Source organism: Prionailurus viverrinus, chromosome D2 (assembly GCF_022837055.1).
Source record: "Prionailurus viverrinus isolate Anna chromosome D2, UM_Priviv_1.0, whole genome shotgun sequence".
Lineage (NCBI taxonomy): Eukaryota > Metazoa > Chordata > Mammalia > Carnivora > Felidae > Prionailurus > Prionailurus viverrinus.
This window is the reverse complement of record NC_062571.1, coordinates 23,736,587-23,749,795: the sequence shown is the minus strand read 5'-3', so window position 1 is coordinate 23,749,795 and position 13,209 is coordinate 23,736,587. Positions and strand designations below refer to the sequence as shown.

The 13,209-nt window shown below is 34.8% G+C and overlaps 1 protein-coding gene across 2 annotated transcripts in view; it reads left to right on the top strand.

Annotated features, from left to right (window-relative positions):
- The window catches only part of TMEM26 (transmembrane protein 26), a 52,642-nt gene that overhangs the window by 12,969 nt on the left and 26,464 nt on the right, over positions 1–13,209 (top strand). For both annotated transcript variants that reach the window (XM_047826002.1, XM_047826001.1), the window contains exons 2-4: positions 3,233–3,311; positions 9,045–9,158; positions 11,076–11,296. In XM_047826002.1, the coding sequence (XP_047681958.1) occupies positions 3,233–3,311; positions 9,045–9,158; positions 11,076–11,296 (414 nt within the window). The remainder of the gene's footprint in view (positions 1–3,232; positions 3,312–9,044; positions 9,159–11,075; positions 11,297–13,209) is intronic.

The following is a 13,209-nucleotide window of genomic DNA, read 5'->3' as shown; positions in this document are numbered from 1 at the left end:
TGCTAGTACCCTTCATTCCCTCCATTTGCTTAGTCCTCCCATTATTCATAAATTCACAGATTAAACATTTAAGGATGTGCTTAGTAAGCATTTATTAAAGACTTAGTAAGACACCTGATACCACTGAGAAGAGGAAAAGATGAATGAGAAGTAAGAGGGAAGGGACATAAATATATAGAAGACTCAAAAATCTCCCTTCAAGGAGTCTTTATTAGGAAAGCTAAGGCTTATATACACATAACCATGAAATAGGGGAGAATATGTTGGGTCACGGGAGAAATATAAGCTAAGATTAATTCCTGCTATGCTTCTGAAATACGGGTAGGATGTTGATGGGTAGAGATGTAAGAGGACAGCATTCCATAGCAGGCAGTCATAATTTGGGAGGACATTTGCTCTAAAACCATTTCAGAACCTCTCTTCTCAGATTAATCAAGCTAACGGAGCATGGAACGCTTTGTTCTATATATGGCTAAAATGTAATCCCTCATATCCAAAATACAATATATTTAGACACATTTTAACACTTCCCTAGATAATTGAGACTTCTATTTTCTCCATAAGTTTTGCTGTTGTTTTAATTTAATTTCTGCTGTACAATGACCACTGCCTGCTACAGGGAATTAGAAGGAGAGGAAGGAGAGAAGGGACCTCCTGATGCTGCTTTGCTATTATTTACCTTGGGGTGCTGTGCATTTCATCAATAACTCTACCTGGAAGCTTCCTGAAATTCCAGCAAATCCTCTCAGGTGTAGGGTTAAGAGGATGGGACATGTGAGGAAAAGGCTATGGACTGAGTTGAATAGGATAAATTCTTGGGCTTTCGGTGCGATTGCTTCTTTCTACCTCCTTTTCACTTATGTCAAAAAAGTCTGTGAAGATGAACTGAAGTGAGGGGAACTTTAGAGAAAACATTTTATTTTGTTTTGGGGCTATGACACAGGAAGAGAAAAGGGAAGTGGAAAGACTAGAATATCGAAGCTTTGAATATCAGATTACAGAATTTAGATTTTCTGTGGCAGGCAGCATAGAAAATCTTGGATCTTGAAGTTTTTAGTTTTGGTGTTTTGATATAACCAGATTCCTAATTAGAGGAAGTATCTTGAAATGGGGTAGTATTTTATTTTTCAATTATAGAAATAAGCCTCATGCATAGAAGATGTTAAGAGTTGTTGTTATCTGTTTAACCTTGTTTAAGAACTATCATATGTTCAGTCCAGAGTTTCCTTAGATATTATTGTAATGGCATTGTTAGGGGAGTCAATCTCAAAATTAATCCCAAGAGAGTCAAGAAAACTGCAGTCCAGTGGACATTTGACATAGCAGAACAAACATTTACATATTCCAAATGTCCTTGCGACTGGAAATCATTTCCTTTCTTAGTCACACAAAGGAAATACTCTCTCCTGATGTTTCCCTTGATATGTAAGGTCAAGGAATTAATTTCCCCACCCCCCTTTTTTTAGGTGGATGTTCAACCATGGGGTTTTTGCTCTCTCCATTGCCCAGCCATCTGCCAAGATTTCAATAATATCATGACCTATAACCTTTGTTTCAAAATTGGTTCTTTGCAGGAAATCAAAGATGGAGGAATTTCTATATTAAATACTGATTTTTAAAGAATTCACTTTCTTTTGTCCTTTCTTTCTTCTCCCCAGAAGTTAAAAGGCAATATTAGTGAAAGGGTTAAGAGCCTTTCTTTAAAAAGTCCATTCTAGATGTTTTCTTCCACTTAGGTCTGGTCACTTTTCTCTCCTGGGTTATAATAATATGGTTTTAATACCAATTCATCTTGAATAATTGTATTTATTGAGGAATTAGCATTTCTAATTTTTAGGTCATTTTAAACCACCACATGCATATACTATAAGTATTTTAATAAAATTATATTAGCTTACAATTTTGACTTTGAGATGGTCTATAAAGCAATAGTCCAATCTAAAATGAAGTGCAATTTGAAGAAATAAATTTGGAAACTATGCTATTTTTCTCTTATTTCAAAGTTCTAAGGACACATTTTCATTGTATAATGTCTTATAAAAATATTAATAGTAATTACCTGTTATGATGTGCCTACGTCTGCTAGGCATTCTTTACAGAAAGTATAATAAAGACCTCTGTGGGATAAATGTGACCACTATGGACTGAATTCTGTTTCCCATAAATTCATATGTTGAAACCCTAACCCCCAATGTGACTCTATTTTGAGATAGAGGTTTTAGGAAATGAGGTCATAAGGGTAAGATCTTAAGCCAATAAGATTGATAGACTTTTAAGAGGAGAAGAGAGATCTCTCTTTCTCTCCTTGTGAAGTGCATGTGCCCCGAGGAAAGGCCGTGTGAAGACACAGCAAGAAGGTGTCTTCTAAAAACCAGGAAGAGAGACATCACCAAATCAAAATCATCTTTGAACCCCAATCTTAGACTACCAACCTCCAGAACTGTGAGAAAATAAGTTTCTGTTGTTTAAACTACCCAATCTGTGGTATGTTGGTATGGCAGTCCAAGATGACTAATACAGTGACTGTCCCCATTTTGTGGATTAGGAAGCAAACTGAGAGTCACTGGCAAAACTGATATTTGAAACTGATTATTTTTGATTATAAAGGCCCACTATTTGAACTGCCCTCGGAATTTTGAGCCAGAAATAATGAATGTAGATAGCTTTAAAAAAATACCAAGCACTTCATGTGTTGTTGTTTGTTTGCATTTTTATTTTCACTAGGCTTAGCAGATACAGTCAGTAGATTTTGCTCATTCCTATTCATTATCATCTGATTTTTGTGTTCTAGCAGGATGTTACTATTTGAGCTTTCAGAATTCTAGGTTAATATTAAAAAATGCAGCCAATTTTCCTGAAATTGCAATGCTGAGAAATCCAAGAAGATTTACTGTTGCTGTATTTGCTATCTGTAAAACATATTAAACACAAAATATCCAGTTTTGTGCCTGCAACTAGTTGGCAGTGTCCCATTAAACCATATTAAAATTAACTTCTATTAATTGGATTAGAAATTCAGTGAGAATGACAGCTGCTAGTGCCTTTTGCAGTTACTTTGTTTCTCTATAATCCATATGGCAGAAATCACATAATGCTTTTTTCCCTATTGAAATGAACACTTCAGATAAAGAGGATTGACTGGATGTGATCAGGGTATGTGCATTTGTTTTGTTTTCTTTAAATTTTTTTTTTTTTTGTAAAAACTAAACTATCTTTTTCTCTTCTTCCACAGGTTTTCACCAGCCATATTTATATATCTGATTAGCATTGTTCCATCATTATGGCTTCTTGAAATGCACCATGAGACCCAGGTATGGCCTTTTGGAAAGTAGGAAAGTGGAAAATTCATCAATAAACTACTTTCATACTATAATCCAATTTGTTTCAGAAATGCATGTCTCAGAGGAATTGGAGTTATCAAGAATTGAATAAGTAAGAGGCCATTAGCAAAAGAAAGTGAATTCACAATCTGTCAAAACCAATAAAAATGTTACATTTATTTAAGATTTAAAATTACATAATTAATTAACAATTTATGTTAGAGATCTTGTTCCTAAGCATCCCCTAACCTCCGAATATGCTAGAGTTTATATGGGGGGCAGGCTGTGTGTAAAAATTTGGTTTTAAACTTTACAGATTTAATGAGTTTCTGTATTGTACCAAGAATGGGCAGGGCTCAATAATCCAGCATCCTCTGAAATATTTTTAAAAATAGCAAAAACAAAATAGAAACCCATTGTCTATACCCTGCTATGTAAATACAGTCAAACTTGGAGGGTCTATTTGAAATAGTCTATCTTAAAATTTAGGCCTTACAGATTACAAAAGATTCCCTTTTGAGAGTCCTAAAGTCCTATGATCTGTTTTAGTGAAATAGGAATTCTATTCTGGAGCCAGACATTCAGGGTAAAGGAGAGGAGTATGGCACCCACCATTGGGAAAGGTGGACTATATGTATGAGGACCACACTGATTTAAAAAATAAACAGTGGTTTCCAATAAGAGTCCCTAATCTATATATAAAGAAAGAGCTGCTAAGCGAGTTGCTTCTCACATGGGCAACCCTAAGTCTCAGGCTCTGGAATAGTCTCACAATCTGTTGTTATTAAGGCTCCATACTGTGGATGGCAAATCCCATCAGATTCCAGACCACACTTCACATCTTCAGAGCGTGGATAAAGGAACTAGGTTACAGATGAACTTTAGCTATGGTATAATTTTAGTACCTTTACTGATAAAATGCTTTAGTCAAGATAAGACTTTGCCCCTATACAGATTTCTTTCCTACAGTCAATCATTTTATAGTAAAGTTAAGCCTCTTGTGTATGTTTCAGATATTCAAACTGCATCTGGAAAATGTTCCAAATTTTAGGTACACACAGGGGAATTTAACTCTATGGACTATTTTTGAAGAATTCCACAAGCACATACCAATAAAACAGGCATAAAGAAAACATTATCTGCCTTAAATCTCCTATTTAAAAAGTATTAAAGTCATAGGCTATCTTTATATCTGTGGCAAAAATATTTTTGTTACAATAGATAGACTGGTTCAAGTTATCATGGTTTTTAAAACTGTACCATGAGGAGTTAGGGGACTGTTTCAATTTCCTTACTACTTACAACTTTCAGGGTTATGGAAATAAGCTCTGGTGATTTGAATCATTTCTTTCCTTCACATCCAATTCTATAACATGACTATCATCCACAATAACAATTCATTTCCCCAAACGCTTTTATAATATAAATGCATTGCACAGTTAATTGATATACAGGTCAAATCCCATTACAACAAATAGCATGCAACCAAAAGCTCTCTTTTTAATAAAAAAAAGATTTTTGAGCCCCAGGCAGTACCTCTCTAATTTTCATACTACAAAAGAAATTGGACCTTTAGTAGTAATGGATTTGACTCATTTTGACACTAAAAATTAAAATGAATGCCCAAAGATTGAATTGGGCAGGGTGGGCAGAGATGGAAGTAGAAAAAAGTAAGAGAAAGAGAGACAAAACAGTAGTGGAATTGCATCTAAGGAAAATAAATGGCAGAAAAAAGGGAGGCACAGCAATTCTCTTAGTCCATTCATTTAAAAATGTTTGGTTGTGATAATAACCACTTTTCTTTATATCATCCTTTTTTTTCTGAAAGTATTTTCAAATACATTTTCTCCTTTATGAACTCAGGCACTCCATAAGTTAGGCATGGTATATATATATATATATATATATATATATATATATATTTCTACTTTATAAAAGAGGACGGCTAAGACTCAGAAAGATTAAGTAATTTTCTCAAGGCCTGCTCAGCTAATCAGTAAGAATTCTGGGGCTTAGCACCTAGGCCTTGATCCCTGCTCTGTTAACCCACACTGCCTTTCTCAGTTACATGTTCTATGTTTTACAGGAGTTTTGAATCAAAATCATCTGACTTTTTTTTCATGACAGGAAAGAATAATTAGTTTCTTTTCACATTTTCCATGTATTCTACATCCTAAAAGTTCTAACCTGTGTTTTGGCATTCGTAAAACATCTTGACCTATTTCATGAAGAGATTCCAAATCTTAAATGATCAATTCTGTGCCTTCATTTCTGAATCTGGCTAGGTCTACATAGCTGAAAACAACTATGACCATAACTCTCAAGTCTATTTACGAAGTAGCAAAATTAAAGCAATGAAAAGTTTCTAGTCTTGAAGGTGTTTTAGTCTGGTTTGACCCAAAGGAATATTTTTGAAGCTAGTAAGAGTTTTTAAGACATAGCCCATGAAAAAGTGGTTTGTTGGTACCCAGAACATCTACATGACTCACCTATACAACGTGAAATGTAAATAATATTACCATAAAAACAATACAAGTTGGGTTAGGTTGTAGGCATCAAACCAGTTGGTTTTTGCTGTCCAAATGCAGTTGCCACTTAAAGGAAAATTTCATCATTTTGTAGTAAGTAGAATTACAAGAATAGAATGGGACTCAGATAGGTTGTAATATCTTAATATGGACTACAAAGCTATTTGCTACTGCAGTGCAGATGACTTTATTTAAATAATATGTCTATGGATTTTTGGTGATAAGGATGTAAAAAAACATATGAAGGTCACCATTTTTAATATACACTGTGCTTTCATGCCTGCAAATAAAGTGGTCAAAATTTGTTTCCTATTGCCTATTTGATTCTCACAAAGCTACTATGCAATAAGGATTTGTTGCTTGGTTCAAAGATTGAATTTTTTATCTTCATTATCTTTTCTTGGAGCCTTAGCTGTACAGAAAAAAATAGTGTGCTAACAGCTGGATTTTTGCTTTTAGAGATATGGCACATGGCCATTTTTCCTAATTATTCTTGTCATTTCACTCATAACACTAGTTGTTTGGGGAGAGACTAGAAAAAAAATAGTTTCTTGACATTTCTTTTTACTTTTTCAAGTGGTTTATTTAATGATCGATGCAGTATCCAAAATAATTAAGAAAAATATACTTCTCACAGCGTTAGCATTTGAAAAAAAATAGTTTCTCTAAACCCAAATACATGAGTGTGGATATGTGGTGCTGGTGGTGGTGATGGCAGTGCTGTGTGCATCTGTTTGTGTATGTTTCAAAAGTATGTTAGCTCTGCAGGTGTTTAAAACAAAATCTTCAATCTTTTTTTTTAAACAGTGTGTGAAATAATCAGTGGCTACCACTACATTTTCAAGTGCCACCCCTTTTCTCTCTTATAAATCTTTTCTCTACCTCAGATTCCCAGCATCTGGATAAAAATCATGCACAGTCCACCTGCAGAAATTTACACACAAAATGAAAGAGTGAGGGGGGAAAACATTTAATTTAGGTCTTTGTCAAATTTTTCATAAACCTAAGTTGACTTTCAAAATGCCACTAAAATGTATATTTTGATGGGTGAACATGATAATTCTTTTGATTGTTACAGTGCTTAACAGGCAAGATTGAATGTAATTGGATTACCGACCTAAGTAAATGGTATTTTAGATAAAGAGCCTTCTGGACAAGAAATAAACTCTTAGAATCAACACTTTGGCCAAGATCATACATGTTTTAATGCTGTCATTGGTTGTTGATTTGTTTTGCAATTGTTCCAGGATTCAAGAAAGGAAACCCAACTATGACTCCATAAATTGTACAGCTCTCAAATACCAACAGCAGTTTTCACAGAACTAGAACAAACAATCCTAAAATTTGTCTGGATCCACCTAAGACCTCAAATAGCCAAAGCAATCTTAAAAAAAGAAAAGCAAAGCTGGAGGCATCACAATTCCAGAGTTCAAGTTGCATTACAAAGTTGTAGTGATCAAGACAGTATGGTACTGGCACAAAAACAGACACGTAGATCAGTAGAACAGAATAGAAAGCCCAGAAAAGAACCCACAACTATATGGTCAACTAATCTTTGACAAAGCAAGAAAGAATATTCAATGGGAAAAAGACTGTCTCTTCAACAAATGGTGTTGGGAAAAGTGGACAGCAACATGCAGAAAAATGAACTTGGACCACTTTCTTACACCACACACAAAAATAAATTCAAAATGGATTAAAGACTTAAATGTGACACCTGAAACCATAAAAATCCTGGAAGAGGACACAGGCACTAACATCTTTGACATTGGCTATAGCAATTTTTTTCTGGGATTTGTCTCCTGAGGCAAGGGAAACAAAAGCAAAAATAAACTACTGGGACTGCATCAAAATAAAAAGCTCAGCACAGTGAAGGAAACAACAAAACTAAAAGGCAACCTATTGAATGGGAGAAGATGTTTGGAAATGACATATCTGAGAAGGGGTTAGTATCCAAAATATATATATATATATATATATATATATATATATATATATATATAAAACTTCTAAAACTCAACACCCAAAAACCAAATAATCCAATTAAAAATGGGCAGAAGTCATGAACAGATATTTCTCCAAAGAAGACATACAGATGGCCAAAAGACACATGAAAAGATGCACATCACCACTTATCATCAGGGAAATGCATATCAGAGCTATAATGAGATATCACCTCACACGTGTCAGAATGGCTAAAATCAACAACACAAGAAAGAACAGTGTTGGCAAGGATGTGGAGAAAAACGAACCCTTGTGCACTGTTGATGGGAATGCAAACTGGTGCAGCCAATGTGGAAAATAGTATGAAGGTTCCTCAGAAAGTTAAAGCTAGAACTACCTTAGGATCCAGCAATTGTACTATGAGGTATTTACCCGATTAATACAAAACACTAATTCAAAGGGATATATTCACCCCTATTTTTATGGCAGCATATTTATAATAGCCCAATTATGGAAGCAGCCCAAGTGTCCATCGATAAATGAATGGATAAAGAAGAGGTGGTATATATATTCAACGGAATATTATTCAGCCATATAAAAGACTGAAATCTTGCCATTTGCAATGACATGGATAAAGCTAGAGAGTATAATGCTAAGTGAAATAAGCCAGTCAGAGAAAGACAAATACCATATAATTTCACTCATATGTGGAATATTAGAAAAAAACAAATGATCAAAGGGGGGAAAAAAAGAGAGACAAAACAAACAAACAAAAATCCGGACAATTATAGAGAACAAACTGATGGTTACCAGAGAGGAGCTGGGATGGGGGTGGGGGTGAGTTAAATAGGTGATCAGGATTAAGGAGTGCACTTGAGATGAGCACTGGGTGATGTATGAAATTGTTAAATCACTATATTGTACACCTGAAACTAATATAACACTGTATGTGTATTAATTGGAATTAAAATTAAAACTTAAAACATTCTACAGCTCTGCACAATGAACTTGGAGCTTCTACATCCTCATAAACTTGTGGAAAAATAAAACATGTATAGTTGAGTCTGCTCTCATATTAATTGAAAAGTGGTTTTCTATCTCAAGACTATAATCTGATTTTTGGAAATGTTTATGCATGCTGTGTAAACTCTGCATATCTACTCATAATTGCTTAGATAATTGAAGCCACTTGGAACTCTACTATTGTGTGTTTTTTTTTTTTTTACATATTGCCTTTTTACAAAATTCTTAGCATTGCAGTAGCCAATCTGAAGGGATGTCACAAAATACCAGCAGCAAAGAAAACTTCAATCAAACTTTGATGTCAAGTGAACAAGCCAATGGAGCAGATGATCTCATTAAGACGGTGAGAGCTTTTTCCACTGTGTTTTAAAGGATCTGGCAAATCACCTTTTCATTTGGTGAGAATAACATGCTCTACACCTTGCAGCTCATTCTTTCCTAAGGAAATTTGCCAATCATTTAATCGTTTGCTCAGGATTTTGCAAAACAATTGTATTTTTATATTTATTAAACACATTTAACATGCATAATAGTCATATATATCTAATATATACCTGTATATTAATAGGTATATTTAACTTGCAGCATTAAGTAACCTATAACACTTAGGTCAGACAATGTATGCACAAAGGGAGATACATATTTTTGGTAAAGGAATGATATAGTTAAAAGATTGGGATCTGTCCTGTATATATTTTAGGAGTTTACATTAATAAAATAGGGAAGATTTTCAGCCAAAATAGAATTACTTCTTTGTTCTTCACATGCCTGATATTTGTCAAACTAACCATGGCCTATTAGGAAATGATATATGGGAGAGACTCGAGGCCCAGGCCTGTACCAATGAGCCATGGTTTCAACAATAAGATAGATTATTGATTCTAAGAGATTTAATTCAGTCTAATTCATGGATTCTAAATCAAGCTCCCGTCACAGCTGACTGACATCACTTTGAAAAAATCACTTAATCTCTCTGTATCTCAGTTTTTCATCTGACAGTTGAAAGTATTAATATCTACCCCACTAGTATGCTTCCTATAAGAATTAAGTAGGATGTATGGGGCACTTGGGTGGCTCAGTCGGTTAAGTGTCTGACTTTGGCTCAGGTCATGATCTTGCGGTTCATGAGTTCAAGCCCTGCGTCAGGCTCTGTGCTGCCAGCTCAGAGCCTGGAGGGTGCTTCAGATTCTGTGTCTCCCTCTCTCTCTGCCCCTCTCCTATTCACACTCTGTCCCTCTCTCTCTCAAAAATAAATAAACATAAAAAAAAGAATTGAGTAAGATGTATATGAAGTCTCATAGAAGAAATATTAAATAGTGTGTAAAGGCAAGATCACTGATCTTCATGCGTGGCTTCAATCAGGTTAGCATCCTGCCTTGTCTTATCCTGCCTTTACCTGTACATCAGTAAGTAATTGAGAGGAGTAAATAGATTTGCACAAACATAGTCAAGTTACTTGTATAAATCAGAATCAACTATCCAATCCACCGGAGACCAACATTCCTGGTCTTTAAAAGATTATAGCCTCTGAGGGCCAGTGATATATTTTAAAACTGATATAGAAGTTAAACGGGCAAGAGATATCATTCAGAAAACAAGAAAGGAGTGTAAATTTTTCTCAGAGTCCAAGATTAAAGGCAGAATAAAATTTGGTTGCTAGCTTATAGATTTTTCAATTATGTTAAATGTTCAAAATAAAAATAGTAACTATAGTTAGTCTCTTTCTTTACATTTACATAATTAATAAACATTATTATACATTCTCTCATTTGATGTAGCAGTGTTTTAGAGCAATAAAAAACAAGAGATTTGTACCATTTTAAAATATTCCCAGATTACTAAATTCAGACTTGAAATCTCTGAAAGAAAAATACAAGGATTTTTTTGTGATTTTAATATGGTATTTAAAAACTTTTGCTATGTGTTGTGTCATACTTTGTTACAGAGAAAGTAAAATGAGAAGTGATCTTTAAAACGTCATCAGATTGGCTCTTTAAATACCAAATGTTACAATCCTACTAGCAAGTGTGAGGTTTAAATTACTTCTTATAAGGCTGCCCCATTTTAAAAACCATCTTAGCTTTTTTTCTCCAGAGTTTTCAGTTGAAAGGAGCTTTATTTTCTTTAGTAAGTGAAGAATCATTTTTATGAAAATGACCTTCCAGAAAAACTGTGGATTGAAAGCCATGGTGAACATGGCATCACTTTCCAAGGTGGCAGCTCATGGTCCTTCTCTCTGTATGACATTTCTGTTACACAGGCCAAAGTTTTTGTAAATAACTTATCTACAGTATGTGAAAAAGTTTGGACTTTGGGACTCCATCAGACATTCTTGCTAATGCTCATAATTGGAAGATGGCTTCTACCCATTGGAGGCGGGATCACTAGGGACCAACTCTCGCAACTTCTCCTTATGTTTGTGGGAACAGCTGCTGACATACTGGAATTCACAAGTGAGACCCTGGAGGAACAAAATGTGAGGTAAGTAGGCCTGCAAGGTCAGGCCCTCATACGTGTCTATTCTTTTATTTACAGAAGAAATATAAGGATTTCCAGTCTATCATATGACCAGTGATACAATCATAGAATTTCCTGATGTTCAGGTTTAGGTACGAGCCCAGTTTATATATACATGAACTTCCTGCTAAGGAAAATGGGCAAATAATATTTCCTTTGGGTGAGAACAGAAAGGCTCTCTACATGTCTGCATGACCATAACTAACCTATGGGGCTGTAGTGATCAGAAAACCTAGAGGTAGAGTCACCATCCATAGCTCCTCTCTCATATTCTCAAATGTCCAGGAATGCCCCCAATCATAAAATTCTCTTCTAGAGCAGAGCATAGCTACCATTCCAGGAAATCACCTAGAAAAGACATAAGGAAATCTCTCCTCTACCCAGGTGAGAATTTATATTCCCTCGTGTGAGTGGAGAATGGGGCAGATTAGGTTGGGGGTTTTTTTTGTTTTGTTTTTTTTCACTAAATTTTATTTTTAGTCAGTTTTGTTCAAAGTGCCCAAAGGCTTTCTGGTGGAGATGCCTATAAATTAAAACTTATTGAGTTGGTACTTTTATTTTTGCCACAAGCAAATAAACTCAGAATCCATGATCACATCTGTTTATGGAACTACTTTCTTACCTTTAGGGATTTAAGTCTGAGTGCCTGTATGTACTTTCAGCTTGGGTTGTTTTGCACTATGCTATAAAAATAAATTGCAATGAAGCTGGCTTTTAATGCTACAGTTTACTTTATGCTGTGTTTCTCAAATAACGAAACATAAAGCTGAGCAAAATGCACTAACTTACTGAGTAAACTTAATATCCCAATTATAGCACAAAGTATATCTGTAACCATAGGTTACCTGTATATAATCATTTCCTATTCCACTTGTACTGATTTTTCTTATATTTTATTAAGTACATGTAGAATTTTAAAAAGAATTCAATTTAAATTGATCCATTGTCCTCAAAATGTTGATTTCAGTTTTGTATCTTTAATACCTTACATTTAGCCAGTGTTTTACATTGTATAACAAATTTTAAGATACTTTAGGACACTTATGACACAATGGGATTACAAGAAAAACATGAAAAAATCATGACCAAGCACATAAAAACAATAAGTAACTATATAGGCACAGTGACAGGGCCATAAAAATACAAATATGACTAGCCAAACTGTATAGAAATAAACACATACATGCTAAATATCTAGGGAGATGGGAGGGATATAGGGTAGGAAATGGAGTATTCAGGAGGAATATGTTTTGTAGGGCTGATAATAAAAATGCGAGAAATGGGCACCTGGGTGGCTCAGTCAGTTAAGTGTCTGAATCTTATTTTGGCTCAAGTCATGTTCTCATGGGTTTGTGAGACCAAGCCCTGCATCTGGCTCCACGCTATCAGTCTGGAGCCTGCTTGGGGTTCTCTCTCTCCCCCTCTCTCTGTCCCTCTTCTGCTTGCATGTGTGCTCTCTCTCCCTCTCAAAATAAAGAAATAAATATTTTTTTAAAATAAAATAAAAATGTAAGAAATGACTAACTCGGCTATCTTAATGGTCTGTTTATTAGGTCCATCCAGAAATGACACCAAGGTGCATTTAACAGATCAGTGTTTGCCAATAGATGTTAAATATTCAATAGGTTAGTCATTAAAATCTTAATTCCCCCCAAAAAACTTTGAAAATCATGAGGTACTCATTCATTCATCAACTGTAGATTGATTATCTAGTGTGTACCAGGCAATGTGCTAGGTGGTTACTGAAGAGCAAATGGTGAGTAAGTAGTGAGAGAAATTCTGGACACACAGTCGTATCCCAATCCAGGTAATTTCAATTCAGCAAATTCTCCTGCCACCTACAAATTAATGTGAACATTTCAAAAACCTTTTTTTTT